Below are 14,948 nucleotides of genomic sequence, written 5' to 3' on the forward strand. Positions count from 1 at the left end.
TGGATGTTGTCTCAACACTGAAACGGCTCTTGATCAAGCAGTAGCTGTGTGGTTGCAGGGGGCCAGTGGCCAGTCCAATAACAAGCCTGTGGGATCTTATTGTCCTGGGACCCAGTGCCTCTTGCAGCCCATTTGCAGTTGTGAACCATATTTAATCCAGTACAGACTCTGTCCCATGATGCATTGTGGTGATGATGTATAGTTTTTTTCTGAATCCATGAAGAAGATTGTGGGAGTTGTGTGAAAATTCACAGCTAAGGTGTGAAGATTCATAGCCAAAGCTAGATTTTCACAATATTAAGACTTGTACTTATTTCTACTGGTTAGATCAATAAAAAAAAGGCATGCTTTGTAGAAAATGTTTTTTTCCAACTGCAGAAAACCGTGATGAAGTTTGATAGCTGACCTGAATTTGTGATAAAAAACACATCTCTCTCTGGCCTTTATTCATTTTCTAGTGCTATTTTCACTTACGATATTGGCTTTAGTGCCTCATATATTAAATTAAGTGGTTCAAATATGAAATGTCTCACCCCTGACCGTTCTGAATTTGCATCTTGATGCCCATGACGCCCGTGTGGGAAAAAGCATGGTACTGATTTAGATTCACTGGTCAGGTCCAAAGATTTATCTCTTAACTGATTTGCTTTCCTTCGGTTAGGCCAACTTCCTTTCCTGGCGCCTTGCTCCCTTCAGAAAGTGATAAGACTTCATGATCTTGTCTCTTTTTTTAGGACAGGAAGAAGGGTCCTGAGCTTAAGACGGTTTTGTTTGCCAACACAAACTAGTGGACCTCCTCTATGAGCCACTTCGTCGTTCCCTGTTCTCTGTAGTTAACCCCCTGTTTCTCTGTCTGCAGTCCTGGCTGCTGCCGCTGCCCAGGACCCTGACTACGCCCACGGCTGCGCCCATGGCAGCTGTTACCCGGCGACCGGGGACCTGCTGGTTGGACGAGAGAAGAACCTGAAGGCCTCCTCCACATGTGGTACGAGGAAGAGAGAGCCCTACTGCATCGTCAGTCATCTGCAGGTCAGTGTGTTTGTCGCTAGGATAGGATATCTGTGTAAAAAAAGTATTAATATGTGTATGTCCAATAACCCATCTCTGTCCTTTCCCTCCCTTCTATGGGTGAACGACTGTGGGTGAAAGTACAAAAGTAACAGCTTCTGGGGTTACTGGGGTTCTGTGTCTCTCATTGACCCCCTGAATGCTTTCACCTCCTGACCCTGAACCCTGACCTTTGCCTGTCCCGCTGCAGGACGAGAAGAAGTGTTTCTATTGTGACTCCAGGCGGCCGTACGACCCCGTCTACAACACCAACAACCACCGCATAGAGAACGTCATCACCACGTTCAAGCCCCACCGCAAGAAGTCCTGGTGGCAGTCCGAGAACGGTGAGAGGATGTTGTGGTCCTTGACATTGTTCTGCTTTTACACACGATTTTCTGTTTCTACAATTCACTCACAGTCCTCATTTACACCACAACCTGATGTAAAATGACTCTGAAACCAATTTTACACCTTTTGCATCCATCTTAGTATAGCTATGTCTCTACCGCACAGATATCCAATGCGTGATACAGTAGATCTGCACTTCTCAGGCCTGGATCACACTTAATGCGCTGAATGCATTACAGTCCGATGGAAGTTCATTCATTTCATATGAGAGAATCCGTGACTGCTGCATCATTCTGATGAAGACGGATGGCGCTGCAGTGAAAGAGTCGCATGTGTTGGATTTTTTTCTCCTTATGCATGGATAATGCATGCGTAAAACTAAAATGAAAGTCATATTGACCCATTTTTTACTAGCTCCCCATGAAGGCTTTAGTGATGAAAAAAAAGATGAAAAATACCTCTGCGTAATTGGTGACAGTTGGCATGTCGTGACAACAGGTTACAAACTCTGCATAGATGTTGCGCAAACTCCCTTCAAAGTCAGGTAGCTGACCTAATTTCCTGTTACGAAATCATAACCAACAAGTATAAAACAGTCTGAAGATAGACCAGCAGAGGAGGTCCTCCTCTACCGGCTCTGCTGTGATTCATCATACGATTTTAAGTATTCGGCAACATCAGCAGAAGCTCGTCCTCCTCCTCATCAATCTCCTCCAAACTTGTTTATGCAGCCGTTCTCGTCGCAGTCAAATTGAAGTACACTGCGCTTTTCCTTGGTGGCTTAAATACAATTTATGGACCTTGCTCTACATTGCCATCTAGTGTACTTAAGTCTAACGATGTGCCGTGTGCAACCCGCCTGTCTGCAAGTGCTGCACACAACACAAACCACACAGATGTCACACAGGTATAAAAAGGGACTAACTACTTTGCAGCAACATAAATTCATTACAGATGAAGTGTGATCCCGCTGTCACTTTAATGGCAGCACATACTGCAGTGAGCTTTCAACTGAAGTTACTGCACCGGTGAAAGAGTTTTGCTCAGAATAACTACTCTGAAAAGCAATAATAAATAAGAAACTGATCGTATGTTCCAATTTCTGCCCCGTACTCGCCAAACTTAGTATGGCCTCTGCTTACAGCTGCCTGTGGTCTGACCGCACACACGCAACCCATAGGCTGTGGCATTACCGGCCTAATGTTAGTTACAGCTATTAATATTTGAGGGAGAGAGGAATGGAGGGATAGAGGGGAGAAGAGGAAAGGGTAAACAGAGCTGAAGGGAGAGGAGAGGAGACAAATCTAATATTAAATGAATGAGATTAGAAAGAGGGATGCAGAAAAGAAAAATGAAATTAAAATGTTTAATAGTGTGGAAAAGAGGCTGTTGGGAGAGAAGGGGCCTAAATGTTTATTGAAACCACAAGCAGCGAGCCACTTGTGGCTCTGGAGAACCTTCAAAGTACCATAAAGTGCACACACACACACACACACACACACACACACACACACACACGCGCACACACTCTGGCTACCGTCTTCTGGCCAGCTACAGCTGTAGATGGGCTTAATAACAGAGTAGGTCCTACACTGGCACCTCAACAGAGAGAGAGAAGGAGAGAGAGAGAGAGAGAGAGAGAGGGAGAGGGAGAGAGAGAGAGGGGAGAGAGAGAGAGAGAGAGAGAGAGAGGGAGAGAGGGGGGGGGGGCTCACAGGGGAAAGACAGGAGTCAAGTAAAAGGAATGGATAGAGAGCTCCAACTGCAACTTGAAGGAACAGAGTGAGTGAGGGACAGTAGTTAAGAGAAGAAGAGAGACAAAGTGTAATTGATACATTTCCAGTGACACAGACACATATATCTTCATCACAATGCGTGACTGTAGAACTCTGTGCACAGAAGCCAGATGGAGACAAGGCTCATTTCAGCTCTATTTCTGAGCCATGTTACTGTAATGCTGTTGATGACAGCACTGTTCTGCACGACTGGACCCAGAATAGAACAGAGAGAGAGAGAGAGAAAGAGTAGAAGAAGAAGTAGTGGGGGACAGGAAGTAGTGACTATTTTTACTCCTGGTTGCTACTGCGTTTCCATGGCGTCTCTATGGCGTTGCCGTGGTGTCGGTGGCAGGATGTACAGTAGCTGATATGGAGTACAGTGGGTTGCTTGTTCTACATGCGTGTTGTGCATGATGCCAGTCATTAATTGGAGGGTCATTTCCTGGGATTGGACACAAATGTCGGCATTATACAGGACTGTAAGTGTGTTGGTTAAAGTTAGGGAGTGGAACAGGTGCACTCTCTGTGTGTGTGTGTGTGTGTGTCTTTTCCATTACATTTGAGTATGTCTCACTGCCTAATTGCTCTATTAGCCAGGATCACAACACTTGTAATGGAAAAGTCTTTGATTGTGACCCCTCCCTCCATCCCTCCCTCCCTTCTCTCTCTTTCTCTCTACCCCCCTCCCTCTCTCTCCCCCCCTCTCCTTCCCTCTACTTTAGCTACTTTAGCTGTGTCACACCCTTCCTCTCCTTTCTTTTCCCTGTTTTCCCTTCCTGCGTCTTGTCTACTGTTGATTTGTGGATGATTGAGTGTGTATGCGTGTGTGTGTGTGTGTGTGTGTGTGTGTAGGTGTGTGTGTGTGTGTGTGTGTGTGTGTGTTGAAGTCTTCTGAAATTGTTGTTCCTCCGAATGACTAAAGCCCTTGACTTTCTTCCTTTAAAGGCATAGTTTTTGGGAGATTGTGCTGTTGGTCAACTTACCCGTTTAGTGATGAGAACAGACACTAAAATCATCCATGTGTTCCCAGTAGATCATTTGCTCCGGTGCTCCATGCTAACACTTTAGCATACACTATGTTGAGTAGTCACGGTTGTATTCATCCGCTTCCTTTTGATTTTTAGGTGTTCAGTCTCCCATCGCCCACCTATGGAAACAGAGAAAGTAGTTCCTGGTAGTTCAATAAGTCATTTTTATACCATATTTTGTGAAGTTTTTACTAATCTCCTGCACAAAACTGCCAGACTTTCATATCATTCAAGATCACTAATCGTTTAGCTTTAGTGCTACTAGAAGTTGGCACTACTAAATTTTCATTTTCTCACTTTTGAAATAATGCTAGTCGCTTGCTATCACTCAACACAATGTATGCTAAAGAGTTAGCATGGAGCACCAGAGTCAACGATCTCCTGGGGACATATGGATGATTTTGGTGTGTGATGTTCTCATCACTTAAACTGACCAAAGGGACAATCACCCAAAAACATGGTGTATTTCTTAAAATCTACAGTTACACATATGTGATTTTACAGTATATATCTTTATGGCACCACCTATTGTGTGAGTACTGTTGTACTCACCTATAGTCCTCCAACTCTGGTTTGGGCTCTTCCTATGCCTCAGGGAAGTCATATCAACACCGATGTGCCACACACACACTCTCACACTCTCTCATTACCTGCTGAGTTATAGATGTTATAGAGGTGATTTCCCAGAGTGTGTGTGAAATCACATGCGTTTGTACAAAAAATATCACTCAGTAGGCATCAAAACACTTTTCCTTTCATCCTTTTTTCACTTGTGTGTGCGTGTGAAAGAGACATTTTGACACACAGAAGGCTTTTGCTTTGAGCTGCGTTGCGGTATGTCATCAAATCATCGGTTTGAACGTTATTTTTGGATGCGGAGTGTTAAAGTTGTAAAGTATAAAATTCATGTGGTGCAGCTTTTATATATTTGCCTACCGGAATGGGAAAGTCCTCTTGGCTTTGCATGTATGATCACAGAGACACGCACACACGCACACACACACACACACATACACACACACACACACACACACACAGAACACAAGGGAGAAAGCGAATTGCGGTACTTGGAGTAAAGTGGCCCTTCAGATTAGTTGGTGCCTTACGACTCAGGAAGTGTGTGGGCTTTTCCAACATGCTCTCTGCTTCGCTCCTGCCAAGACGGAATGCCTTTTCCTGTCAGGATGCCATTCCTCAAGCCAAAAGCATGGCTGCTGCTTCACTTACTGCTGCGATGAATCTCTATCTGCCACCCGTCTGTCAGAATGCAACGGCATAGATGGAAAGAGAGTGCACCAGTTTATGAATTATTAAATGACACTAATTAGCTATATAGGAGAGTGTTGACCTGATGTAAACTTGACTTAGCATCTCTCTCTCTCTCCCTCTCTCTCTCTCTCTCTCTCTCTCTCTCAATGTAGGAAGGTCAGATGTCTTTGTCCAGCTGGATCTGGAAGCAGAGTTTCATTTCACTCACCTGATCATGACCTTCAAGGTTAGATAAATGCTCTTTCTGTCACAGATTATTGGCCCTTTGTTCCACTGGGAGTCAAACAGAATGGCTTAGAGCTCCTGTTTCACATCTTATAACTCACAACTTTTGTTTAATATCTATCTGCTTAACAAAATGCACTTTACATTTCACACGCTGTCGTCTTCTTCATCCCTCTCCTCCAGACCTTCCGTCCGGCGGCCCTGCTGATCGAGCGGTCGGCCGATTTCGGTCGCACCTGGCAGGTCTACCGCTACTTCGCCTACGACTGCGCCGCCGCCTTCCCCGGCGTCTCCCAGGGTCCTTTGCGTAAAGTCGACGATGTCCTCTGTGAGTCACGCTACTCTGACATCGAGCCATCCACCGAGGGAGAGGTGAGTGATGGATCGAACAGGAGCCAAACTGTATTAAACAAACATTTTTCCTCAGTAATACCACTTGAAATGAAAGATTGTGTCCTCATTTTTTTGCTTGGTGTGTTTCATGACCAGCAAATAAATAGTTTGATTTGAAAATACATGGTTGTTGACGTGAAAATAAGGTTATTTTTCCTCATTTCTAATGGTTTGGAAGTAAAACTTTACATCTGATGACTGTGGACATACATATATATTTATTGACTTAAGTGCCATGTCACAAAGTCCAGTTTTCAATTTAATCTTCATCCTAAACAAAACCAAAACAAAACGAAAAAACCCCTGGTCCGATTTTTCACTACACTGAAGTCTGATAAGAAGAACAGTTCAAACATGCAGATTTCAATCCATGGAGCGCAGTCTGAATCAGCTCCATACAGCATAAATAGCTTCTTAGTTGTTTATTACCAGACTCATACAGTACCAAATCAATCCACACAGCGATCTAATGTGTGTGTATGTGTCCCTTCACCCAGGTGATCTACAGAGTGTTGGACCCAGCCATCAGGATAGAGGATCCCTACAGCCCGAACATCCAGAGTAAGTCTCCCTTCTATTTCCAGCAGTGAGTGATGAAGTGTAACAGTAGCTCTCACTTTAAAGGCTGATGAACTCTCAACGGGCTGCAAAATGTTAAGGTCATGATATATAAACATCATGTTTAGAATATTTGGGATGAATGCTTTTTCTTGTGAAGTACAAAATGTTTTCTGGCTCAAGGCATCCTCAAATAAATAACAGGACATAGCCTGAAAAGAGAAACTACATTCATTTCTTTTCACAGTTTACCATGACTTGGGGAGTTGTGAGTAGGCGGCCCTTTGCTTTTAGGGGTCATGAGCTAAAGAGCTTCACAGCTACTGAAGTTCAGTACCTGTTGTAAAAATGAGCTTTTTGCATTGTTTTGCATCTCATCTTGCAAACAATATCTGTATATCAATATGAAATCCCTTAAGAAAGAGAACTACAGTAATCATATAGAACATTTCAGAGGGATACTATACAGATATCACAACAAAACTTTCAAATATCATGCAGCAGAAAATCGTATAGTAACTATACCATACCATACCATAGGAGATAGAAATACCATAAAGTATGATAACAGTGCTATAAACTCACTATTGAGTACCACAGAAGCGCTATAAGCCCCTATAGGAATATCATAGGAATATTACAGTGGTACGATAGGAGACAGAAAATGAAATGTGATAAGGTCACTCTAAAGCTACTATTGAGTACCACAGACACACTATAAGCCCCTATGGGAATATTATAGTGATTTTTTTGCAAGGGATATCCGCAGTTTGTCACTATTAATCAATCCTCCTGTCGCCTCCCACCTCCTGGCAGCCTCAATTAGCTCTTTCCATTCAAACTGTGACAGACTATGGACCGTAACAGCCTTCCTCTCTGGGGTGTGAAACACGGCCCCGCTGTGTGGAAGACGTGGAGCGATGGGAAAAGCAGCTGTTGCTCTCCCACGCAGCCTCGCTGTCCTAGCCCTCATGTTTAGACTGGCAGGACATGAGAGCTTTTCCCAGAAACCCGAGTCCAGTTTCCTATGCAGCGGCAGAGGTTGACTTGTTCTGTTGTTAAATGCCTCACTAAAACCGTCCCGCACGAAGACCCCCTGACCCCCAACGATCCATATTTACTGTGTCGTGTTTTGCCCTCCAACAGATGAATCAACATCCGAATCACTTCTTCTTTGGCTTTTTTTTTTTTACACTGTCACTCTTATAGTTTCACTGGCCTTGAAGAGTCAGATTCAGTCTGAGTGCGTCTCTGTGTCTCGGCAAACTGGGAAGACGTGACTCGCTCACTTGCTAGATTCTTTCTGGCTTACTCACTCCCAGCTAACAGTATTTTGTAAACTTGCTAACACTTTGGTCACATGAATATACATAAAAAACAGCTATATAATACTCTCACTCATCTATATCCTACTTTACATACTTCACTAGCTGGATTTCAAGTATATTTTATCAAGATATGATATCTTCAATTGGAAAAGCTGAATGGAAACAGCAAATTTTGATCAAATTTACACAATATTGCCAAAACATGTTTACACTCACAGAATTTTTGTTGTTGATCAAGAAATGATGCGATAAATTATGATAGAAACGCATTTGTTGAGTAAATAATGAGGTAGGCTCAGAACGATCGGTCTGATGAAACCCGTTGCAAACTCAAACTCATTGCAGTTCAAAAATGGCTTTGCATGTTCTGAAATATAATCTGTCAAATATCTGTCAACCACGACCACCCAGTGATGTCACACCTGCTGTCTCTCTCATGATAAGTCTCCATTGTCGTTGTACAGGCATTAGTTGGCACATTAGAATATTCCCAAGTGCATTTCTTTGTTTTCCTCTTCGGATAATAGCATGAAATATGGTCAACAATAGCTGACACTAAAGAACAGTAACAACCTGCCCAATACTAATAAATTCTTAAAAGACTCAATATTTCTTGTGGATGTGTGTTTTTGGTGTTCAGAAAGTCTATTTATTCACCTCAACCCAGCTGATGGAAATGCACTGAATTCACATTTCATTTTTTGGAACTTTTGGAAAGTTTGTGTTAAACACACCGCCTCTCTCCCAGCTCTCTCCATCCATAAATACCTTCAGTTGGACAGAGCTGTTCATATATTTCAGTTTCAGGTTTAGCCCTTAGGCCTGCTGAAAGCTGGTGTTTGTCTGCTGCTGCTGGCTGACTTGGAGGAATGTTCTCCAATCTGCTAATACAGCATCAGCAGACAGACAGTGTCTTAGTGTGGTGGAGCTGGAGGGATTAGCTCTTGTCTGTCAGAGAGGGATACTGTTACTGTAGATAGGGTCAGAGTTCGGGAGAAAATAAGAGTCTGTGCACTGTTAAAAAAAATTCCTCAGAAGAAGCACTTAATCCATCTTAACATTGGTGCTTCAGCAGCGGAGGCCTTCAGCAGGATTTAAAATATCAGGGAACTTCTTAGTTGCTGTTCAGTAACTCTGTAAATGCGGATCAAGACCCTTGCAGTGGAAAATATCAACGTTGAGATGAAATTCATATTTGTTGGGAACATTTTGTAAAGAGGCTGCAGACTTTTTTAGCTTTTCTTTTGATCCACATTGATTGGCCTGCAGCTGCATTAAGTTTTCTCTGGATGTTTGTATAGGTTTTAAGTAGTTTTCTGTCAAGTCGACAAGTCGTTCAATAATCCCAAAATGTTGAGCCAGTGATGGTGATATGATTTTATACTAAAAATGATCACATCTGCCACAAATCTGCCATTTCAGTCTCATTTACCGAACCGAGATGTTATAAATCTACTTACTGTACTTCCACTATATGAGTTTTTAAAGTCAGTAACCTCAGTCATAAATTGTATTCTGTGAATGACCTACTGTTTTAACTTGGCAGGCTTATTTCCATACAGTATGAGAAAGTAGAAGAACAGTGCCAGTGATCGTGTGTGTGAGAGAGAGGGGAGTGGTGTTTTTTCTGTCAGTGTCTAGGGAACAGACCAGACCAGTGCGTGTGTGTGTGCGTGTGTGTGCATGTGTGTGAAAGGATACACTTGAATATCACATGCGTATCCCCAGGTCAAGAGGTACGCTGATAGTGTTGGGATTTTAATCCGCCCTTCCTTTGTCTCCCATGCTCTGTTCTCACTCTTATCTTCTCCATGTTCACTGCCTCTTTTTCCTCTTCTCTCACTTTCCTGCTGTCTTTCTTTGGAGTGTTTTGTTTGGTCTGGGCACTATTGGTTGCTTGTAATTTTAGTGATCTAGGAAGTGAAGCTTATTCTACTGTTGCAGTGAGAATACTTTTCCAAAATCAAAAGGTTTACCAAGCTACTTTGTTGTGTCTAAGTGTGCCTACTTTCAGAAGTTTGTAGATGTGTGTGTGTGTGTGTGTGTGTGAGATTGATTCCACACCCTGCTACTGGAGAACAGCTGGACTGTGACAGCAGAGGATGTTCTGTCCACGGCAGCAGACTGACCGGCCAAGTTAACAGATTGGTTCAGCCTGACAGGGTGAAGAGGCAGACGCATCTCTGTGGAAAAGAGGCTATCTTCCTCCCCAATGTAAACTCCCTCCAAGCCCTTCGGGAGGAGATAGGGAGAGGATGTGGGATGAACCGTTTCAACGCTGCATTCCATCATTGTCTATCAATTTGGAAATTATTTTATTTGGAAAATTACTTAAAGTCACAAGGAAATGCCATATCGATTGGTGTGTTGCTTCTGTAATTTGATATAAAGATTTAAATATAAAAATACAAGAAAATGAGAATTAAGTACATTTCTTGGCATTTATTGTTAAATTGGTGTATGTTATGAAATGGAGAGGTGAGGTTTCATTGTGACTTTAACTACTGTGCACTAGACCCTCATCCTCATTTCTCCCATTGTCCAACCCCATAGAAGTTCAACATAACCTCACCCCCCAAACCCCCAAACCCCTCAGGACCAATTAACCCCTCAGACTATGCCAGATCATTAACTGTTGTTCACCCATAATGCTTTGCCACACACTCAGCTCTGTCATGCTCCACTGGCCCTGACTTCCTCCAGACGGGGCAAAAGGGCCTTGTGTGTGTGTGTATGTGTGTGTATTTTGGCCTGTGATGGTGGGTTGTTCATTGTTCATATGGCTTATTTTTTAACTTTACCATATTTCTACCCAGATGTTTGTACTTCTGACCTCCTCTTCCTCCTCCTCCACAGCCTAATCCCCTCTCCTCTTGTGTTACCCAACCCATCTAAACACCACCAACTTTCATATGAACTTAACCAAACATCTCCTCTTCATCTCCTCTCCCCAACAGACCAGCTGAAGATCACCAACCTGAGGGTGAACTTCACCAAGCTCCATACGCTGGGAGACAACCTGCTGGACACCAGACCCGAAATCAAAGAGAAGTATTACTACGCCATGTACGAGCTGGTGGTGCGCGGAAACTGCTTCTGCTACGGCCACGCCTCGGAGTGCGCTCCCATCGACGGGATCAAGGACGACATAGAGGGAATGGTGGGTGATGAACTAAAAGATTTTAATTGTTTAATTATATTACAGACCTGTAATTAGATCTTACACCTGAACAATAGCCCAACAGTTTTTTCTCCTCAGTTGTCTCATGTAATTTTCCATCTCTTGCTAGATTCAAACTTCGAATCATTTTAAAGTTGATGCTTCTTCATTCTTTACTGATTGCTTTAATAACCCAACCCCCCTCCAATCTGACTTCCAGGTTCATGGCAGGTGTGTGTGTAACCACAACACCAAGGGTTTGAACTGTGAGCAGTGCAATGACTTCTACAACGACCTGCCCTGGAGACCAGCCGAGGGCCGCAACACCAACGCCTGCAAGAGTGAGTACAGAGGAGGAAGCAATTAAAACAGAATAGGAAATAATTTGACTCATCCATCTTACCTGTCCCAACGGCAGCCAGTGTCCAGTTTATTTCACCCCAGCTCCTTCAATTTAACGTAATAATGCACAACATTTTCATATTAATAAATGTACGTTTTGCTGCTCTATTGCCAATTGATAAAACACGGTCATGGTTCAACCTACATCCAGTTCATGAAAGCTTTTACATTTGCTGTTCTAAACATTAAGTGTCTGGTAGCTCTTTCCTGGGAAAAATCCTCTGGCGCACAAGAAGTGATGCATTTTATGTTTCCGGTTTGCTTGGAATAAACAGAAGAAGAAGAACTGGGTAGTTAGCATGAGCAGTGATAGCCACCATGGCTGAACAGACAAAGAAAAGAGCGCCGCTTACAGAAACTCAAACTTCAAACTTACTGCTTACTGGCTGGTGAAATCAGAAAATTATACGTTAGTGATTATTTTAAAATAACTTTGTCTTTGTTTCCTCTGACCATGTCCAGAGTGTAACTGTAACAGCCACTCCAGCCAGTGCCACTTTGACATGGCGGTGTATTTGGCCACGGGCAACGCCAGCGGAGGAGTGTGTGACGACTGTCTGCACAACACCATGGGACGCAACTGTGAGATGTGTAAACCCTTCTACTACAAAGACCCCACCAAGGATATCAGGGACCCACGGGTCTGCATAGGTGAGTGTGTGTATATGTGTGTGCGTCATTGTGTTTGTGTGTTTCACCACTAAATACATATGCATGGTTGTGTGAGTACATGTTGTTTGTGTGAGTTTGTATTCATGTGTCTGTGTGTGCATGTGTGTGTGTGTGTCTATCTGCTGTATGTTTGTCTGGTTTAAAATTGAATACATATTGTCACTCAATTCAAGGAAATTAGCATTGATTAGCTGATTGATTGGCATTGAAAATGTGAAATTATCTCATCAGTTTGGCCGATTTTTTTCACTTGTTTTAAAGTAAATACAATTTTCAAATGTAACACTACATTAAAATGACTGCTTAAGATGGAGCTATTTTGCAGTGTGTGCATGCATGTTCACATGTCATCACAAGTATGCATATGCATGATTTACTTAATGTTTGTGTGTTATGACCTTCATATGTATTAAAATCCTTGCCGTCCTTCTGTCCCGTAGCGTGCGACTGCGACCCGGACGGCTCCCAGAATGGAGGGATGTGCGACGGCCACACCGACCCGTCCCTCGGCATGGTGGGAGGCCAGTGTCGCTGCAAGGCCAACGTGGAGGGGCCGCGCTGCGACAAGTGCAAGGCCGGCTTCTTCGGCCTGAGCGCCGACAACCCCCAAGGCTGCCAGCGTGAGTACAGACACGCACGGGACGACTTTTGACTGGCACGCAATAAGAGTAAACAGTGATCGTGATAATGAGTCTGGTCGTATTTGGAGCAGGAGCCAAGTCGTAAGCTAATGGATACTTTACATTCTGAGTTGACAGTGTTTAGTCTAGGACCAGGCATTGGAATAATGTGGGTCTGTAAAACCGGCTCATGTAGAAAAGGATGGATGGAGCATTTGGTTCCACATATGTCCGCAAAGCTCTGTTTTTGAGCGACTTTACATCAATCTGATCACTGAAAACCCTGCTTTTCACTGTCATGCGGTGACACATTATATAATATATGAATATCTGTTAGACCCTCATGAACTTTGCCCTCTGCCCTCTGCCCTCTGCCCCCCTCCAGCCTGCCGGTGTGACCACAGGGGAACAGTGTCAGGCAGCTCCCAGTGCGACCCGGTCAGCGGAGACTGCTTCTGCAAGCGTCTGGTCACCGGACGAAGCTGCGATCAGTGTCTGGTGAGATGCGCTGCAAAAACACTACGAGGAATAACACTGAACACACTCTCCGCTCTCCGTTTCTGACCTGATCTCTCACTCTTTATCCATTACCTTTCTGTCCTTAAATGTCTGGCTTAAAGGGTAAAACTCGTGCCTCCAGAAAATTAGTTCCTTTGTATTGAACTCATAGGTAATTTTACCCTGCCCTCCCCTGCTTTTCTCTCTCAAGCCTCTATAGTGTTCATTCCCTCTTTATCTTTTGGTTTTGTTCTTTTACTCTCACTTTCTTTCTCTGCCTCCTACTCCCGCTCTCCGTCCCTGCCAAAGAGCCCAAGGTGCTACATGGTGATAACTTGATACTGAATAAAACATCGACACCAGAGAGATTCACTTTCTGTTCCCCCTTGTTGCTGAACTTAATACACATGGACAGCACTCTTCTCCATGTCTTTATCCGTGGATCTCTCTCTCTCTGACCATTTCTTTCACTTTTGCTAACCTTGTCATGCATAGTCTTGTCTTTATGGTCTATGGGGGAAAAAAGCATAATTGAATTTGAATGTAATCATTAAATTCCTTCCCCTTATCTTTCAGTCAGTATTGTCTCTCGTCCACTCTGTTTCTGTTGCTGCTCTAGTCCACAGTCTGTTTCTCTCTCTCCTATTTCTCTCTCACCCTCCCTGCCAAGTGGCCCAAGGTGTTATGTTGTGACCAACTTCCTATTATAATGTCACCTCTTCTCCCAAGCCTATTAAAAGCCAGGAATAGTAGCCAGGAATGTGAGCTCCTGCCTGGACTTGGTGTCTAAATTTAGCCCAGGGATTTGAGGCCTGTCCGGTTGGTGTGGGTTACAGCAGGCCTAAAATGGTCAGGTCTGGACCAGGTCCGAAAGTGGATCCTGTCCTCTGAGAAGCTCTGTAAAGTCTCATTTTAGAAACAATACTGTGTACCGTGGTATAAAAATCGACTTAAAAGTAAAAAGTAGGTCTACCTCATTTAAAATGCACTCAGGGTAAAAGTTGGAGTTACTTAAAAAAACATAAATTGTTGCATATGACCTTTCCCCTGCAATGCACAAACAGCAGAGGACTGATTTCAATGTGTGATACTTTATAGACTCCATTGAGCCTTCTAAAAATAAGATTCTGTAAATTAAACTCATCATTTGATTTGTGATTTTAAAAAGCTTAAAATGTCCATCCCTAGTACTAATGTAATAACATTAGCCTACTATATCAATGTTTATTTTTGCTATTAGCTATGCAACTAGCTAGACAACAACCAAAACAAACCACTGTAGCTTGATGGCTTAAGATGCTATCATGGATAAATTTGAGCATTTAATCTTACGGTTTACAGTTTCCTCCACATGCTTTAACTGGTTTGATGCAGATCTAGTTTACAATTGGTCAGTTTCTGATGCAATGCTAATTAGAGAGCCTACAAAATTTGTACTCTATAATGAACGTGATTTAAAATGTAGCAAAGCACGATATTTCAGTTTAAATAGCTGACTTGACACAAAAAAAGTGCAAGTCCACAAAAAAACTGCTCAATTACAGTAGCAATAATACATGTAATTTGTTACTTCCATCCTTGCATACTGCACAGTCAAGTCAGCTCCTTATGTAAGAGAA

At 43.1% G+C, this 14,948-nt stretch overlaps 1 protein-coding gene across 1 annotated transcript in view; it reads left to right on the top strand.

Annotated features, from left to right (window-relative positions):
* lamb2 (laminin, beta 2 (laminin S)) overlaps positions 1-14,948 on the top strand; it is a 34,810-nt gene that overhangs the window by 3,654 nt on the left and 16,208 nt on the right. The window contains exons 3-12 of the mRNA XM_071927560.2: positions 860-1,029; positions 1,259-1,394; positions 5,626-5,699; positions 5,882-6,070; positions 6,589-6,652; positions 10,935-11,137; positions 11,358-11,478; positions 12,002-12,190; positions 12,652-12,831; positions 13,217-13,329. Coding sequence (XP_071783661.1) covers positions 860-1,029; positions 1,259-1,394; positions 5,626-5,699; positions 5,882-6,070; positions 6,589-6,652; positions 10,935-11,137; positions 11,358-11,478; positions 12,002-12,190; positions 12,652-12,831; positions 13,217-13,329 — 1,439 coding nt within the window. The remainder of the gene's footprint in view (positions 1-859; positions 1,030-1,258; positions 1,395-5,625; positions 5,700-5,881; positions 6,071-6,588; positions 6,653-10,934; positions 11,138-11,357; positions 11,479-12,001; positions 12,191-12,651; positions 12,832-13,216; positions 13,330-14,948) is intronic.

The sequence above is a fragment of the Centroberyx gerrardi genome, chromosome 14, assembly GCF_048128805.1.
Source record: "Centroberyx gerrardi isolate f3 chromosome 14, fCenGer3.hap1.cur.20231027, whole genome shotgun sequence".
Classification (NCBI taxonomy): domain Eukaryota; kingdom Metazoa; phylum Chordata; class Actinopteri; order Beryciformes; family Berycidae; genus Centroberyx; species Centroberyx gerrardi.